The sequence below is a fragment of the Accipiter gentilis genome, chromosome 22 (assembly GCF_929443795.1).
Source record: "Accipiter gentilis chromosome 22, bAccGen1.1, whole genome shotgun sequence".
In the NCBI taxonomy this organism is placed as follows: Eukaryota; Metazoa; Chordata; class Aves; order Accipitriformes; family Accipitridae; genus Astur; species Astur gentilis.
In genome coordinates, this window is record NC_064901.1 from 19,741,810 (window position 1) to 19,759,810 (window position 18,001).

The window sequence follows — 18,001 nt, forward strand, 5'->3', positions numbered from 1 at the left end:
ACACAAACACTAGTCTGTACAGTAGTGATTGTTCATGACTAACAAAAAAGCTATTTAGGGCCAGAATCCAAATGTTGCTCTATGATAACTTACATCAATGGGTAGCACAGCCCAGAGTCTGGAGATTTAAGCATAGGCTTTAAAAAGTCTGTGCACTGACCTGATATGCAACAGCATCATTCTTCAGGCTGTCAGAGGTGCTATGCCAACCAACATCAACTGACAATTTGGCCAAATCACTGCAACTGGCCTTCTGCCAGGGCAGCTGTGTTACTTCAAATGCTGTCAGCTGTCACTCAAGGTATACAAACAGTGTAACCATGTCCCTGATCAAGGAAATCACTGAGAAATCTCCACATGCCAGACGCCTTGGGAGCCTTGACCATCCTTGTATCTGCTTCAGTCCCCAGGGGAACTAACACTCACTGCTTTGTCATGCAGTTGATCCTCCTTTGGTGTACGAGTGCCAGCTGGAGCTGTAAGACTGATGATCAACAGCACGGGGAGAACGCACGCTCCTAAATAATGGCAGTTTGCATGCTAGAGGGGCAACTTCCTGATCAGCACCTCTCATCAGACCTGCCAGGCAAACCGTGACTACACCTTCATCTTTCCCTCCCTCTCTTTCACCATCCAGCCTCCAAACCTTTGAGAAGAAACGGTGCTCAGCCCGTACTTAGCCCTTGATGCTTCCGGCTCTGCACTCAGCCATGGGTGAGGGCCACAGCTGCTCAACCAGCACTTGGCAGGTGTATCCTCTGACTGCAAGGTTTTCGTTTCCTGTTTGTACCACACTCAAGATGGGCTGAGCTAAACCTCCAGGGTCATGAGAAACACTTAATGCAATAAGCAGAAACAACACTGCAAGACAGAAGCCTCAGGTTCCTCTGTTTTCTCCTCTGTCATGCCTCACCACTCAGTGGGATGCATACATCATTTGGCTTCACTGCCCTTTCGGATACTTGGTGAGCTTGCTGGATATTCACTGTGTCTGGACTAAAAGAAGTGAAGGAAAGAGAAATGGATGGTCGTTTTCAGACTGAATTACTAGGAGCACAGAATCCCATGTCCCACTCCACAGTTGGATTCTACTCATAATTCCAGCAGCAGTCCCTCTCCAAATCAGAGGAAAATGAAGTGCAAAGAAGTAAAAGCATTGCTTGCCTTTCTGCAAACAGCATCAAGAGTCAGTCTGCTGACTATTCTGCAGGTATCAACGTTAGCATCCTGTTTCCGATCAAGCGAAATACCTACCTTTATGCCATTCCCAGGCCAAAAGCCAAAAGGACCAAGGAATTAGTGACTGTCACAAGGGTTTCCTTCACTTTTCCCACAGAGATGTTGTAAAAGCCAGTACTGTTGACCGAAAGATTTTATTTTCATAAGAATCAACGTTTTCTGTTTTAAGGGATACCGAAATGTCCACCTTTGATAGCAGGCATTAAACGTGGCCATTATCTCTACCTTCGCAGCTTGTGCTCTGCTCTGAAAGACGCTGGTTCTCTAACAGGATGGAGCTCTGCCACCTGTCCCTACCAAACACAGGAAAACTGAACCAAAGAGGTTCTGCCCCTACCAGGGTTCTGCCAGAATATCAGTCTTGCTGGAAACTGAAATGTTATTATCCAAGAAGTAAATGGAAAGTTCCTCACTATAGGAGAGTTGACTCACTTTCAGAGCCCAGACATTTGAGATTTATCCAGGCTGTCCATCACCCAGAACAATTTAGTGGTAAATCAAACTCGCTTTCACAGATGGTGTGGCAGAAGGAAAGAAATCTTTCTTAACCTCCAAAACAACTGCAGTTTAAGTCTTTGGAAACTTCTTATGCCACGGTTTGGCAATTTGAGAATTCTCTACCCATCCTCCATTTATTCTCCACTTGTCACAGGTCACTGATTGACATTACCAGTCATGAGAAAGGGACATCTAGAAAGACAACACTCTTCAGATGAAGAAATGAGCCCAACATCCTATTAGGTAGGGCACAGAATTACCAGTTCCAAACAGGATGAATATTTGGGAATATTTGAAACCCAAACACATCCACACTTCTCTATACAGAGACCAATAAATAGGTTCAGTCTAAAACATAAGCACAATTTGTTAAGGCACAAACGTGTGATTTGTGAACTGTGTATGACCTCAAATTCAAATGTACTATGACAAGTGCCAATCCATTTAAATCACGTGTAGTTTCTGCATAACATCAAGAGAGACTGTGTTCTGGCAACAAGCCAGGAAATAACTTCAAGAAGCTAATCTGCCCTGAGTGAACTCCAGGCACTTGGGAAGGAAGCTGAGCATGCGCTTCATCTTATTTGCTAAGGTGGTGCAGACTGTTACCTAGACACATAGCTCTATGCTACCTGCCCAACAGTTCAGGGCTAGGCTCACCACCAGCTTAACAGCCAGTGATTCAGTGGCCACAGAAGAATGTCCAGTCTGAACAGATAAAGAGAAATGAAGGAAATTTTAATGCTTATCCTTTATTACACTTCCCCATTCACCACAAACCACTATCGTCAGACAGAAACTGCAAAATTGTCTTCTATTAACTGGTCAAAGACTCCTCTCCTCCTATCCCTATCAGCTTGGGTTAGTGAATGCTTGTTGAAAGCTTACCATGCTTACAACATATCCTCGTGCAAGGGCCCCAGAAGCCATATCCCATGTAACTTTGAGATTCTGCCTGAAAAGAATGTAACACTGTAACAGTGGAAGACTATGGTGCTATAATTCATTTTTTTCCTGTAGGAAAGGATAAGAAACACAAGGACAGAGTTAAGGTTGCTGTAAGAACCTACTGGTTATCCGTGATGATTGTGCTCCATTTTGATCACTATTCCATGAAAGTTTTGGCAAACTGGAGGAAAGTTCAGTGACAAATAACAAATAGCATATCACTGAGGCTGAAAGAATTGTGTTTGTTTATCCCAAGAGGACCAACTATCTTCTAATACACAAGTTTTCATAACTATAAGAGCAGTCAATTGCTCTCCATGTCCACTGGGAAGGACAAGAATAAATGGTTTTAATTTGCAACAAAACCAGAACATTCAGGTGAGATATCACAAAAGGGCTTTCCAGGGCTATCAGTGAATTTTCAAACAGGCTTGACAAATGCCTGTAAAACTGTGGTCTAGCTCAGTCACAGAGGACACCTGCCACCAAGATAGAACTGGGCTGATCCCAGTGTCAATGAGCTATGATACTTTTAAAGGAGTTCTAGCCACAAGCACCAGGCTGGTTCATCATCAATGGTCTAAAGATACTCATCTCCTGCAGGACAGAGAAGAAAGTTACATGATCCCTTTCTGTGCTTTATTTCCATTTCCTAAAAAGTAGTAAAACATTCATTTAAACAATTAAGTCTCTCACACCAACACTTGTCTGCAAACCAGGATTTCTGAAATTACTGTACACATGCATGTACATATACACATACATATAAAGAGATTACTTAAAGATATTTATTTTTAATATGTACTTACATAACTTTTTTCCTTCCTACCATGATAATTCAGCTTCTAACATCCTAAATTTGAATTTGCTCCAGTTCCTACAACTGCAGGCTGTAATAGCTCCACTTCAGAACACTGTTGAACACTAAGTAATTAACGTTTGTAAACTAAAAGCACTCAAATAAGGCATTCAAGTACTCAAATAAATAGCAATATAGTGTTAAGTGGAAAGGATTATTAGAGTTTAAAAATTTGTCGTAAAAAACGGATCAGACATACACTAGTAACAGTTTGCCATCTGCTCTTCTAATCTATCGCAAGACAAGGTCCAGTACTCCGCCTCTTCTCCTTTGTCTCCTCCAAACTCACACCTCCATTTTCCTCTAAAGAAGCGTAAGTAGTTACTGCTTCACCTATCATGTATGCCACTGTTCAAATACGGCCCACCCTTTGCAATGGAATGCAAGTGTCAACATGCGATAGGCACTGTTATTTAGCAGGGTGTGGTATTTACCTAGGGGAAAGCCACATCCTTCAGCAACCACTTTAATAACTCTGAGCTTTAACATAGTAACTGTGAGATTATTCCAAACCACTGTGTTGAAAGGATTTAAAAAAAACAAAAAAACAACACACAACCGAAACACCAAAAAAAAAAACCTCCACAAACAAAAAAAATCCCACACAAACAAGAAACACACTCCTATTTGGGTTAGCATCAGAACAAAACAAGTGAGGCCAGTGTCCCAGATAGGATGCAAGCCCATAAATGGAACATGGCAATGATGGAGAAACCCGGAATTATATGGAAATGGAGACCCTTCACGTTCCCCCAGAGCAGTGAGAGGGCCTTCAGGTTATGAGGTAGCTGTTTGTTTTTGGAGCAAACCTAAGATTAGAGAAACGCTTCCTGCCCCAAGTCAGCACTAGGAACTATGTAAGGAATCTGGAGAAAAGATGACTTCTCCCTTGAGCAAAACTACAGGATCAAAAGAGAATTTCTGTTAACAGAACACCACAAGAAAGGCAAGTTGAATTCCTCCTCCGTATCAGAAGCAGGTAGTCCCAGCAGACAAGGGATTATTTAAGATTTTAATTTCCATAATGTAGCCTTAAGAGAGTCAAATTCAGACCTTACATAAGCAGGAGTGACTCAACGAAAGACTGAAACTGAAACAAGGCATCTGCCTTCCTGAAGAGTTGTGGGTGTTTGAACAATAGTGAATGTGTTGTACAGAGTATGTTTCCTCTACCCTGAAGGTAAACAAATGTGTTTACAATCAAGGTCCTGGAGATCCCACCTTTTTAGAAGCACAAACATCAATTGCCAATTATTAAGACACAAACCCACCTAAAAATAAAATAAAATAAACCAGGGTGTAGTTTATACAGAGACCATTTATCTACCAAAACTTTTATCTCACAGTAAAAGAGACCAAAAAAACCCATAAAACTTAAAAGAATCTCGCACTGTTGCCTCCTAGCAACAGAACTGCAAGCCACACTCCCGTATCTTGCACAACCACCTACACCAGCCTCCTGAAATATGGAGCAAGCAGCAGCTTCTATGCCAGCTTGGACATAGGTAACAGAAGCCAAGTGACCAACACCAATACACCAGGGCTCAGCAGATAAAGAAAAGACAGACATTTGAAATGTCATTTGCAGGTGGTTTCTGGCTTATGCTGCACACAGGGGAACAAGCCATGCAGAGAAGTTACTTCACAAGCCAAGACTGATTTTGCTTCCCTGTCTGCTCTTTTTCTTGAAGAATGCAATGTAAAAAGAAAATTGGCAATTTGACTACATTCATCCTACAGCCATCCCCTGTCCCAGACAGGATCGCTGCCTATACAATCAGAGGACTGAAAAGGCAGACTGGGATCAGACACACAACTACGGCAATGGGAGAGGACATATTTCTAGAGATAATGCAGAAAATCCCAAGGGATAAACAGGGATGGGAAAAAGATAATTAGTTTTCTGTCATTCCAGTTTTAATATTGGAATGGGAAATGATGCTCAGGACATCAGCCAGTCCTGCTGCTGGAAAAAGACTTGGAGGCTGTTGGTGTAGTGATGAGCAAGCACAGGGCTGTTATAGCACAGGACTTCCGTCCTCCCTCATCTCATTGCTGAAGTCACATATCCTCTTTGGTCTTGCTATAAACTTTGGGAAAACAAGTCATGAAACTGTTACAGAGGCCTGATTAGTGCCCAGATTCATGCAGATTATCAGGCCAGAGAGAACTCCAGAGACTCAATTCTTCCTAACTTATTTAGAACATGGCTTCATTATTTTTTCTTCCGAATGCCTTTGCTAGCCATAGTGGCATCATGAGCAAGTGATAGGCAAAAGCTCCTGGAAGTCAGGAATCTCTACTTTAAAATCCTCTCATAGGATTTTCAACAGAATGGCAAGATCTATCCTGAAAGGAGTACCTTGGCATTTAATTGCTTACTCCTTCTGGGTTAATACAAAGAAGGCAAAAAGTGTTCCTTATCTAAATTCCATAGAGCAAGACAATACAAACAGTATCCAATTATCAGCCCCAAATTCTGACACTCAGCATTTTGCACTATGAAAAGTGAAAGCTGGAGCGTAGGAAGGTTTCCTAGTTTCTTCAGATTACATTCTTTTCTGAACAAAGCTGACCCTTCGTGGAACTGGTGCTGCTGTTCCTACAGAAAGTGCATGGGTGGGAATGGCTGAGGAGGGAGCCCACAGCAAGCAGAGCTTATCATGATTAGAACATTCAGGTCAAGTGCACTTAGCCAACAACCCACTCAAACCCAGCAAAAGATAACAAACAGCCAATCTGCACGCACGAACACTGTTCACAGATTTTTATCCTTTCTATCACTGCTACCACGTAAGCATACAAGCAATGGAGAAAAATACAGAGGCCACCTTTTAAGACTTGCTCTAGCTCTGCCTCTTTCAGAAGATCAGGGTCTCAAAACCCAGATTTCCTGTACAGCCACTAAAGCACAAATGCACAAGAAGTCTTTCTGTTTCTGTGTGTCTCTTTTTCCTGAGAATTGCTCAAAGTTACTCACCTCAAAGAAGAGCAAAAACTGTTTGCTTCAGACTGAACAATTCCAACTAAACTTCAGCCATTTCCAAGGCTGGAAAAAGATACAAATTGATCCTACTACAAAATTTCTGACGAATCCTCTGAAAAGCTTTTTAACACTGAGTTTTGAGGAAGGAGCCTGAAATTTGGCAAGAAGAGAGTTTTCAAAGCAGAAGTAGGCCATGGGAAGAGCAGAAGTCAACCTGACCAAATCTGGCAAACTGTAAGATCCTCAAGTTAATTTGCAGTAGACACTTTTTAGTCTTTAGAAGTTACCTTCTGTGGAGATTTCTGGGCACAGCCCACACAAGGGACTGATGGAGCTCGGCTGTGTGGGGTGTGCTCAGCCATCCCACTCTTCAGACACAGGCAAGCTTGAGGAGGCTCAGCTGTGCACAAGGCAGCTGTGACCTAGGTTTGCCCAATGTAAGAGGGCCACCCCTCACTGGGCCTGAAGAGCCTGTCCAAGTACAGCACTCCCTTGAGTGCCCTCTTCAACACAGGCACGTTAAACAAGCCAGCCAGCTCACTCTGCAGCACACACTTTGGAAATGAAGGGAGGATGAGACAGCGTTGCCATGTGTCGGCGCCTTCCACTACTGGAACGTGTTCAGATGCAGAATTATGTTTGCACTGGAATGCAAAACTGAGAACTCAAAGGTTAGAAATTTTCAGAATTAAAGTTTTTGGTGCAAACTTAAGCTATCATCTTTACGGCAAAGCTAACCCTTTTCTGCAGAACTTATGATACAGTCTTTAATTATATAATAACATATTGTAGTTCCTATTCATTCAGTGTAAACAAACAACTCCCAATTCTATAAAAAGCAGGGGGTTTTAATTCTGTCCTCACTGGCTTTACCATTTTTACTTCACTTCCTAGAAATCTACTGTAAACATAATTACTAAGTTGTGTGTGGTAGTTTTAAGACCGCCATCACTGCAGTAGTAGAGTGCTTTCCAAATTTTAATGAATTTGTTTTCACAATCTCTATTATGCAAACTGTTTTTTTCATATCTTATAGGGAAAATACTGAAGGAAAAATAGGCTAATATGAAAAGTACCCACTAATTTTGAAAGCCCAATCTGAGGTGTCAATTTTTGCTTTTCCTAATATCTAGTGTTATACTATACTGTAGAATAGCATAGAACAGCTCCCATTAACTTCGGTTGCGGGTACAAATGTTCAGCATTTCTGCTACTAAGACCCATACTCTCAAGTCAGTCAATAGGAGAATGAGAAAAATACAGTTAGTGGCTATGGTGGAAGTCTGCATAAATAATCTGCCTAGTCTCTCCAAGGGACACTGTGAAAGGCAAGCAGTTCTCCACATCAGCATTCAGCAGCTTTATATCTGGAAATCAGTCTTTCTCTTCCTGTGATCTGCCTGATTGGCTGCATACCTATCTATGAAGAAACAGAGGTCCTGCAACACATGGCATCAGTCACTATGGAACTGTAACTTGTCCTTTGAGTTGATGAGAAATATAAAACAGCTGCTTATTAGTTGACAGACATGCATTCTGTGCATCAAGTACTATACCTGCTCATAATTAAAGACAGTAGAACATTAACATACACACAACGCAATCACTGTAGTTCTTTTATTTCATATATTGTTCAATGCTTGACTGAATGATGATTTCTTAATATAGTTGTCTTATGTTCTCCCGATGTGGTTTTTTTGAGCATACATTTTCCTTAGTTTTTAAAGCAATAGTCTGCTTGCTATTAAGTTTTGATCTTCTGTCTAGTCTTTCCCCTCGCATTTCCAGTGGCATTTCCCAACCAGCTCCAATCACTCCCCCTCCTGTTAGCCTGTACATATCCTGTACCTAACACAACCCTTTTACCTCCCTCATCTTCAAAGTTTTGCTCTTGACTAGCCTGCGTTAGAATCACACAGCTTCCCGTTGCAATGTGCCTGCCCGTTAAGACGGGTCATTTGAAAGCACAAGAGAAGACCACTACCTGTGCTACATGCTCAGGGGTTCTTTGAAGATTTTCAGCAGAGCTGGTGATTTCAGAGCATCTGAACACGTTCCAGTAGTGGAAGGCGCCGACACATGGCAATGCTGTCTCATCCTCCCTTCATTTCCAAAGTGTGTGCTGCAGAGTGAGCTGGCTGGCTTGTTTAACATGCCTGTGTTGAAGAGGGCACTCAAGGGAGCGCTGCACTTGGACAGGCTCTTCAGGCCCAGTGAGGGGTGGCCCTCTTACATTGGACAAACCTAGGTCACAGCTGCCTCGTGCACAGCTGAGCCTCCTCAAGCTTGCCTGTGTCTGAAGAGTGGGATGGCTGAGCACACCCCACACAGCTGAGCTCCATCAGTCCCTTATGTGCACTACATACAGACCTTGACTACCACCAGCACCTCAAAGGTGAGTAGAAACCTACATTTGATTCAGCACTCCACCACAGAAAGCAAAGAAATTATAGCACAGAAATAACATGCTGTCCACAGAGAACATCACTGAGAAGAACCACTGCAGTGTTCTGAACTATATGAAGCTGCTTGAAAAAAGCTAAGACACAAAGAAAGCTGTGTTTTCTGTAGCAGGTCAGAGTAGCAAAGGCAACTAAAGCCAAGAGCAGATCATTTTATGTCAGGACGTGGCAGAGATCAGGGGACAGAATCAGACTAACAATGAACGATGATTTCCTACCATCACTGGAAAACAAAGGCATTCTCTTTCTCTGCAGTGTTCAATGTAATTTACCAGGAGGTATTACCCTTATCATATGAAAGTTGCATGAAGACTACTGTGGTTAGCACCCTCCTCTGATACATCACAAGTGAACTGTGCCATTGCCACTAGCTTTCTTACTCACACAGTTCTGCAAGATCCCAGCTTCCTGCTAAACAGGTAATCATTTAGTGCACTGATGAATCATACACAGTGCCAATTACATGCAGACATAACATGTATCTATACCTATTCTTTATCACCTGTAACCACACCTCTGTTATCAATGTGGCTCAAGTATGGACAAGGTCAGAAGGCTGATGAAGAATGGCAGGTTGAAGTTGAATGTGAGTAAAATAAAGGTGATATCAGTGGGCTGGGGTAAACAGTTTGAAGAGTTTGCATTCACTGCACCACCTTACTTGGGTATTTCAGCCTGTAGATAAGGAGTGTTCCTGGATTCTGGGTTAATGCCAAGCTCCCGCAAAGCAGTGTCTGTGTCATGCTTGCTATAGTCACCAACTGCCTTGGAGATTCTGTCCCAAGCTCTAAATCTGGATCATGCCAGGTCTACGATATTGCTTCAAATGAGCTGCAAATTGATCTTTGAGCTTGCCAAGGAATAGAAGGTTTGGTAACAGGCAATAATAGCCAGGCCTGATGGGTTCAGGGTAGGTTTCTATAGCATCAGTCTCACACTTCCATGTTTTGGAATGTAAAGGCAAATTTCACCCCTTGTGGGAAGCTCAGTGTTTATCATACAAAAACCCACCCAAATGCTGCTGGCTATGTGTTATCCCAGAAAGCATTCTCCATTACTAACAAGAATGGATCAGTTAAGCAGTGGAAACAACACACCAATGTGTTTGCTAGTCTGACACTGGATGAACAGGTAGCCTCTCCCCTTTCCCTATGCTTTTGCTCAGAATGAACTGATGGAGACTAACACCTGCTTTTTTTTTTTCTTGCCCTTTTTTTTTTTCTTTCTTTTTTTTTAAATGATATTTTTCCCCAGGTATGCTATGCTATGGGAAGACAATGCCATCTTGCCCAACTTATGAGCTTTTTAGAGGAAGCTCTGTTGGTAGAGAAGGTTGAGAAGAGCACTTAAAAATGCAATCTAAACCTACGCTATGCAAGTTCCAAATTAACATGGACTGACAAGCCAATTCTTTCTGCCTCAGCCCCCTTTCTCTGCAAAAACTACACTGACAGAGAAGGTAGAAGAGAGACAGTGACTCAACTGGTGCTGTACATAAGACAAGATCACTTTTTCCTTCCAAGATGTGCAAGAATAATATTACCTTTTCTGCCATCACATTTTATAGATAATCACCACAAAGTGCTGTATGATGATCCTTAGTTCTCTCAGTCACTGCTAAACAAAACAACTATCTACCACATAAATATTATGTGCATTCTCAGCTTCCAGAAATATTAGTGGTATTAAATTGCATCACATTGTCAGCATCTAATCAAACTGATTCACTTTAACACATCCCATTTATAATGAACCTTACATGTGATATGAGAAGTTACTTTTGTCTATGATAACTACCACACGTTCAATTAAAAAAATGTTGACCCTCCACAGACCAGTCTAATAGGGCCAGAATGTCAGAACCCAAAAGTATACAGATATGCACAATTTCCAAACTATTGCTCCAGCCACTATCCTTATTCCTTTTGAGACTGGCATGAGTTTTCACAAATAAATCTTCAACTCTGCTGAGTCAATGATAGCTCGAGAAAAATCTGCTTAGGTATGCCCTCTTTAAATATGAATGCATCACCCGATGGTGAGGAGTTGCTGTTACTTTCTTTCCCTCTTTTCAGATGTAATAAGAATTATAAGGAGGTTTGAACTGTAGAACATACAGAGAAGCTTCTGCTTCCAACAGGTCCATAAGAAAAAAATTATAATAGAGCTCTTTCAATTTTAAACTGTACACCCAAGCAATACGTCCTTTAACATAAGTGAAAACTATCAGATGGAAATTGACTCAAAAGAGAAAAATCTTGTAATCTCTAAGTCACCATTTGAGATGTATCCAGGAACAGAAGCTCTTAACTGATACGACATTTAATTGCCCCTCTCAACTGATCTGGTAAGAGCTAAATCATTTCCTACTAGACAAGAATCCACATTACTAATAAACAGTGACCACTAGAACTGATACTGCTGATGTTTTGACATACTCCACCACCACTTGAGTATACAGTGGAGAAGCAGCCATCCTCAAACTGAGAGAAGGCTCCCAATAACTGTGTGGCATGGAAATGTGGAATGTACTCTACTGCTGTTCACCTCATATTTGTTCAGTATACAAAAGAAAGATTTCAGTATACAGGACTGTCATTATAAATCAGCATTTTTTTTAGAACCATGAAACATATTCCATTAAAAGTAGTTGTTCCATGAGCAGCAAACTAATGAAGCCTGGTTTCTACTGTCCTTCATGCTTATCAGAGTAACTACAGCTTGTCACTGTCCTCTATAAACTTGTGCCAAAAAACCTCCAATCCCTCTCATATTTACACACACACCATCCCTCAATTTCCTCACCTTCCTCCCCTGTTCCTCAGCTAGTGCCTTCCACATTCCCTAACCTCACCAGCTCGTAACACTGTATGGTCCCTCCCATACTTTCTCCTAATTATCCTCAGCACAAGAGACACTACCTGCTGCAGCTGGCTCTAGCACATAAGCACTGATCACCCAGCCAATACACACATGCCAATTTGCTAGTTAACAAGCAAAACACAAGACAACTGTTGAACTCATCTTGCACCTTCTCCCCCTGAGAAGAAAAGGTATGCACTTATTTTGGTTTCCTCTCTTCCACCCAGAAGGTGACCTTTGTGGAACTTTAAAGAGCTCTTGAAGAAACTTGCAGATGTCTATGCCGCTGACAAATTCAGCTAAAACCTACTAAAGCTGTTAAAATGGAACTGATAGCGTGATTACACAAGCTTTCTTTCCTTTGGAAAGTAGGCTAAAAACCCATTAACAGTCTTACTTATGTCATCCCTTCGTTCCCATTCTTCACTTAAAAATAACAATTCTATTCTACTGCATTAGCTTATGTAACCCACCCCTGAGCTGAAGTAGTTGAAACTTGCGGTCTGTATTTATTAAGTGTGTGTGCCCCTCTATACGTTTGTCCATTTTAAGGTGCTTGGTATTATGAAAAATAATGGCAAGACGATCAGTGAAACCAAATAAGCCTTACTAACAGCTATCCTCCAAAGTTTCTGGACTGGTATCACTGCAAGCAAGAACTGAACTGCCTTTTCTCTCGCAAGCTGTCAGCTGTTCTCATGGTTACAGATCTAGGAATTTGGAATGACAGGTCACAGTTATGAGAACAAGTAGATTTGGCATGTTTCTATCTAGTAAATAACATTCTCTTATGAAGAGGACAAGAGGCTGCTGTACATTATCACGGTGATTATTCTCTGTGAAAACCACTTTTTAAAGTCTCTGTCCCAACAAAGAAGGTGCTAACCAGACTCACGTATTTCTTAAAATTGCTCACTCACAGAATGAAGACAAAAATATATAACTCTTTCACTCTCTCCATTACTATAAATGGACCACTGGTGCTTTCACTGCAAGATTCAACTGTGTACACACACTTCCCAGATGGCATGAAGCAAGGGTAGAAAAGCACGCTTCCCATTTAAATGCAAGGGAAGGCAAGAATGTTAACGGTTGTCATAGAGTAAAATCTATTCTGTCAATTGGCTAGTTGAAAAATAACCAATAATTTTTTATTAAGTTAACTGCCAAGATTTGTTAAGCTCCAGCTATGGCGTTATGCAAATTACATTAGCACAGCTATGCACAATTGGTTTTCACAGAACCACAAGTTCAGCTAACAGGACAGCAGCAGAACAGGCTTCTCTCACACTTCCAACTCTTCATTGCTGGATGGGTCTTCCTCTAGGAAAGCCAGGGCAGTCCAGTTTCCAAAGCCTCTGTTAATTATTGCAAAATTAAATGCGGAACTTGTGCAGAGGACCTGGAACACCACCCACTGAGCTTCTCTCAAAGGCGGGCTTGCCTAGATGCAAACAAGAAAGAACAAGTGTTTTGTCCCTGCTGAGCCAGGCTGGGACTGTACTGTAATCGTCAGTCATTGGCCCCAAGGTATTCACTCCCCCCAACAGGGACCCTAACACTCCAGGGGCATGCCCACATACTGCACTCAATAAGAAACAAAAATTTAACGCTGTCATGATGTGCCAATTCCTCCAACCCAGAATGCTCTGTGAAACACGTAACTGAATCGCTCATCCTCTTGGAGAGCTCTCCGTTTGCCTAGTCAGCTGTCAGTGAGAACCATCCTTCGGGGGCACAGCTGGAGACAGCACTCCCAGGCTTACCATCCCAGGATTTAAGGCCTGATAACTCCATGGCGACAAGCTCTGTACACAGAGGAAGGGCTCCAGAGTTTTCCATCTCTCATACAGGCCTGCACAGGTAACTTGAGAGCCCACAATATTGCAAAGACCCAACTGGGTCTTGATTTCCGGGTCAACAGTAGAGAGGCCTCCAGCCAAGAGGCCTGGGAGGGCCTTCTTCAGCTTAGGCCTCAAGTTCCTGGGTCTACAGATGGAAGCCTTGAAGCCCTGATAACAGGAACATTATCGGAACTTCTACTCCCACAGTTGAAGACCTGGGCAAGTTTCCAAGGTCCCTGCTAGGCACTGGGGAGTCTGGTAGGCTTGACAGTCCAGCAGTCCTCTGAGCACTGGTCTGAGCTTAGTCATAAGGTGCCAGGCTCCAAATTAATTTCTAACATTTCCGAAAAAAAGTCTAAAGGAAATTCCAATACAAGGAAAATTTAAAAAGTCACCATTTCCCTCAAATCGGGAAACAGCAAGTTTGGCCCACCTCTGATTTCCGTTTTCTTCAGAAAAGTCTCTATGCTTTGTGTTCCACTCTGAGAACAAGCCTTCATCTATTAAAATACATACACTACAACCAATAAATATGAACAAAATATGCCAATTTGCTCCTAAATAGCATCTTCAAAATATAAAACCATTCCTTGGGTTATCCTAAAATTTCTAGTTATTTTCACATGTACATGCCTGCCTTGAACCCAAAGCCTTCCGTTCTAAAACACACTTATTCATCCTGCCTCAAGATGAATTAGTAGAAAGGACACATGCCGTAAAGCTGAACCCACAGAGGTTCAAAGCACAGGCTCCTACTTTGGCATGCTATGTACTCACTGCTTCACTGTCTGTGAAACAGTGTCTGTGAAGACTGGACAGCTGGCCGTAGGGATCACTAGTATCACAGCATTGTCCAGTACCAAAAGACCTCAAACACAAGACCAAGGCTGTCCTGGTCACCTCCAGGTATCAGCAAGCACACAGTGCAGCCACATGAGATGAAGGGCAGTGTGCCTGACCACCAGGAAAAAAGCAGATTCCTGGGATTCAAGCTCTCGGTGGGTAATGCAGCAAGGAAAGGGAGGGACGAACTACCTGAGCACACACATTAAGCAGGTGAAAGACCTGGCCCACTTAATTTATTAGGCAGTGTCATGAAGTTGGTGATACCTAGTTCTGCTGGTTTAGAGTCCTAGATACCAGTCCCAGCTCTGGTTTGCCAACCAGCCACAGAAGTGATTACGAGATAAAGAATATCAGTCAGAATGCAGGCTCTTGGTGGGCAGTTTGCCCCATCCTCCCCTACACTGCAAGTATGGAAAAGTAACTCAGCCTTTAAAAACAAAGTATTTTAGCAGTTAAGTGAATACTTACTTTACCAATGAGACATTAAAAAATCCTGCAGCTGCATTAAACCTGGGAAACGGGCAAAAACTTTTTCAAAAATTGAATTCGCATAATACTATTAAAGTTTTGAATTTCCCACACACCTAAATGAATAGAAAATTCTCTCGGAGTTTAAAACATTCATAATACAGCTATTTTTAGTTTGTCTATAAATCATTGTTAAAGACCTTCTTCTTTACTTTTAAAATTTTCTTTTCTTGTAATTAAAAGGTGACTAAAGCCTTTTCCAATTTTGCAGTGCCTAGAAACTTCATATAATTGAAAAGAAAGTAATACCACTCACATCCACTTATTCTGTAGGGTTTAGAAACATTAGGACTCAATATTGCATACAATACCAATGACTTCAGAGATGCAAAAGCAAAACCTTAAAGGTAGCACGGTTTCTTGTCTGAATTGGTTTTGCTTCAGTCTATATTCACAGACAAGTTAACCAGATGCTACAATGCTACCTCATCATTCTCCATATTACTGAAGTGTTATCACTAAATTCTTGTTCCCTATTAACCACGCAAACAGCCCACTGCAATAGCAGGGATTGAGTCAAACAATCCTATAGCCCTTTTCCATCTTTAATTTCTATTCTTCTGCTACTTTCACAAAATGCCCACTAGCATAGCATGTATTTTAGAAAAGAAAGCAAAACAGTAGTAATTGTTTCCCCTACACACCAGATTCTCTCTCAGGATCAAAAGTACAAATTAAGTAGTATTATTATCAGTTTCTTGATACGCAATATGACAAAGTACAAAACCTCTTTATTTTTTCTCTTCCAAAACCAGGCCGCAAGTTGATGCAAACAAAGCCAATATTGCGCACAGCATTTTAGCTCCTGTACTATGTGTCCTCTAAAGTAGTAAACCCACAATTACCATGAGAAAAGTCCAGCTGGAGGTATCACCTACAAGTTGCATTACTTCTTGCTTATACATTTTTTCAAAACATATGTTCTGCTTGAAAACAATTCAGTGCCAATGAGCTGGCAGCAAAACAACAATTCAAGTTGTGGTCTCAGGAGGGGGAATTTGCTAAAGCAACATACTTCAGTTACAAAACCCCAAGAAGCATACTGTAAGGAGTCAGGCAAATATATATTAAAGATCATGAAAAAACAACTAACTATATGCCTTTTAAAGCGTACTTCATGGATGAAAGCTGCCAAATTACAGAGGGGATTTACTGAGAAGAATGTGTTACTGCCAGAATGGACAAAAGCATGCATTCTACCCATTCCAAGCTCCTCCCCATCTCCTGTCATGCTCACAGCAAGCAGCAGCTCAAAAATTGACAACCACAGACCCCAGGATTGGAAGAGACAAAAAATACCTGCTGGTAAATGCCTGGAAAAAATTTATTTTGAAGATCTGATAAAGGAGACTGGAAGAAAAAAAAAAAAAAAAGAAAATAAAAAAGCCACACACACAAAAAAACCAACCCACTTATGATCAAAACACGTGCCCCCACATTCTTGGGACATCAAGCACAATTTCACTGCAGAAAGGAAACAGCGCACACCTGGCCGGGTTTTAGAAGAGCCGACGTGCAGCAGCAGCGTTTTTCAAACAGGCGCATCAACCTGCACACCGTATCGCACTGCTGCTGGCCCCACGGCAGGAGTTTGCCCGGAGTTTGCGTGGAGTTGGGTCACGGAAACCTCGCTCCAAACGGGAGCGCCTGGTGACCCCGTGGCCCCCGGGGGGGGGGGGGGGGGAACCCAGCAAGCCCGCCTGGCCGCCCCCCGGCCAAGCGCCCGCCGCCAGCTGGCGAACCGCCTCCCCCCCGTCTCCGTACCTGGTTGGTGTCCTCGCCGTGCTCCAGGTGCACGATGCCCTGGCTCCTGCCCTCCGTGTCGCTCAGCACGTCGTCCTCCGAGTCCTCCAGGAGGGACGAGGAGCCGGTGGAGGAGAGCGAGGAGGTGGAAAGCCTGCGGGACTGCAGGTGCAGCGAGCTGTCCGTCCTCAGCCAGCCGCTCTCCGGGTGCGGCGGCTGCGCCTGGGGACTGCCCTGCGCCTCCTCGCTCTCCTCGGCGGTGACGGTGAGCCGGGGGATGACGGGCGGCAGCACCCCGTTGGGGGGCCGGCAGCCCCTTTTCGCCGGGTCGGGCAGCTGCCGGGCGGCTGCGGCGGCGACGGCGGCGCAGCGAGCCTCGAAGAGGGAGCGGAGCTCCCCCACGCTCAGCCGCTTGGCCCGGCTGAGGTCCGGGCTGCTGTGCAGCCCGGCGCGGGGCTCCATGGCGGGGTCGGCGCCGGGCGCCTGCCGGGCAGCGCCCCAGGGCCGGCGGCCGGGGGCGTGCATGGGGGAACGCCGCGCCGCCGCCGCCGCCGCCGGGGAAAGTTCTTTGTGGCTCAGTCTCCGGCCGCTGCTCGGAGCCCGGCGGCGAGGTTCATGTCCAGCCCGCCCTCCCTGGGCAGCTCTGACTCACCCGCGGCGACAGCCGGAGGCGGCTACCGTGCCCGCTGACCCGCCGCCAGGGCCATGAGGGAGCGCTCAGCCCGCTCGCCCGCCGCCACCACCGCCCCGCTCCGCCTCGGCGCTGAGGGGAGGAGCGAGCCGAGCGGCGGGGAGCCCCTGCCCGCCCCTTCGCCGCCGCCGCCGCCGCCGCCTACCGCCCTTTTGGTTTCGCTTTCCCCTCAGGCGGCCCCCGGGCTGCGGCCTCGGGGTGTCCCCGGCGGGGCGCTTCCCGCCTTCCACTCTGCGCGCGCCGCCGCCCGGCTCCAACGGCCGCTGCCTCGCGCCCCCCCCCCCCCCCCCCGCCGGGTAACGGCTCCCCGGGCACGGCGGCTGCGCAGCGCCCGCGGGCCGGAGGGGCGGTGCGGCCCGCCCTAAGCCCCCTACCAGCTCTGAGGGGGGGGGCGGGGGGGGGGGGGGAGAGCGGAGGGGGGGGCGGCTTTTCACGCCCTCACGGCATTTCGACCCCCGCCCCCGTGGCGGTCTGCGGTCCGTGTGTGACACCCTC

The 18,001-nt window shown here is 44.4% G+C and overlaps 1 protein-coding gene across 2 annotated transcripts in view; it reads right to left on the bottom strand.

The window, feature by feature from the left end:
• Window positions 1–17,529, bottom strand: part of ITPKA (inositol-trisphosphate 3-kinase A) — a 41,479-nt gene extending 23,950 nt beyond the window's left edge. Inside the window, exon 1 of one of the 2 annotated variants that reach the window (XM_049825254.1) lies at window positions 16,837–17,529. In XM_049825254.1, the coding sequence (XP_049681211.1) occupies window positions 16,837–17,340 (504 nt within the window). In that variant the 5' untranslated portion in view covers window positions 17,341–17,529. The remainder of the gene's footprint in view (window positions 1–16,836) is intronic. The other variant, XM_049825253.1, reaches the window with a different exon arrangement.
• Between the last annotated feature and the right edge of the window lie 472 nt (window positions 17,530–18,001).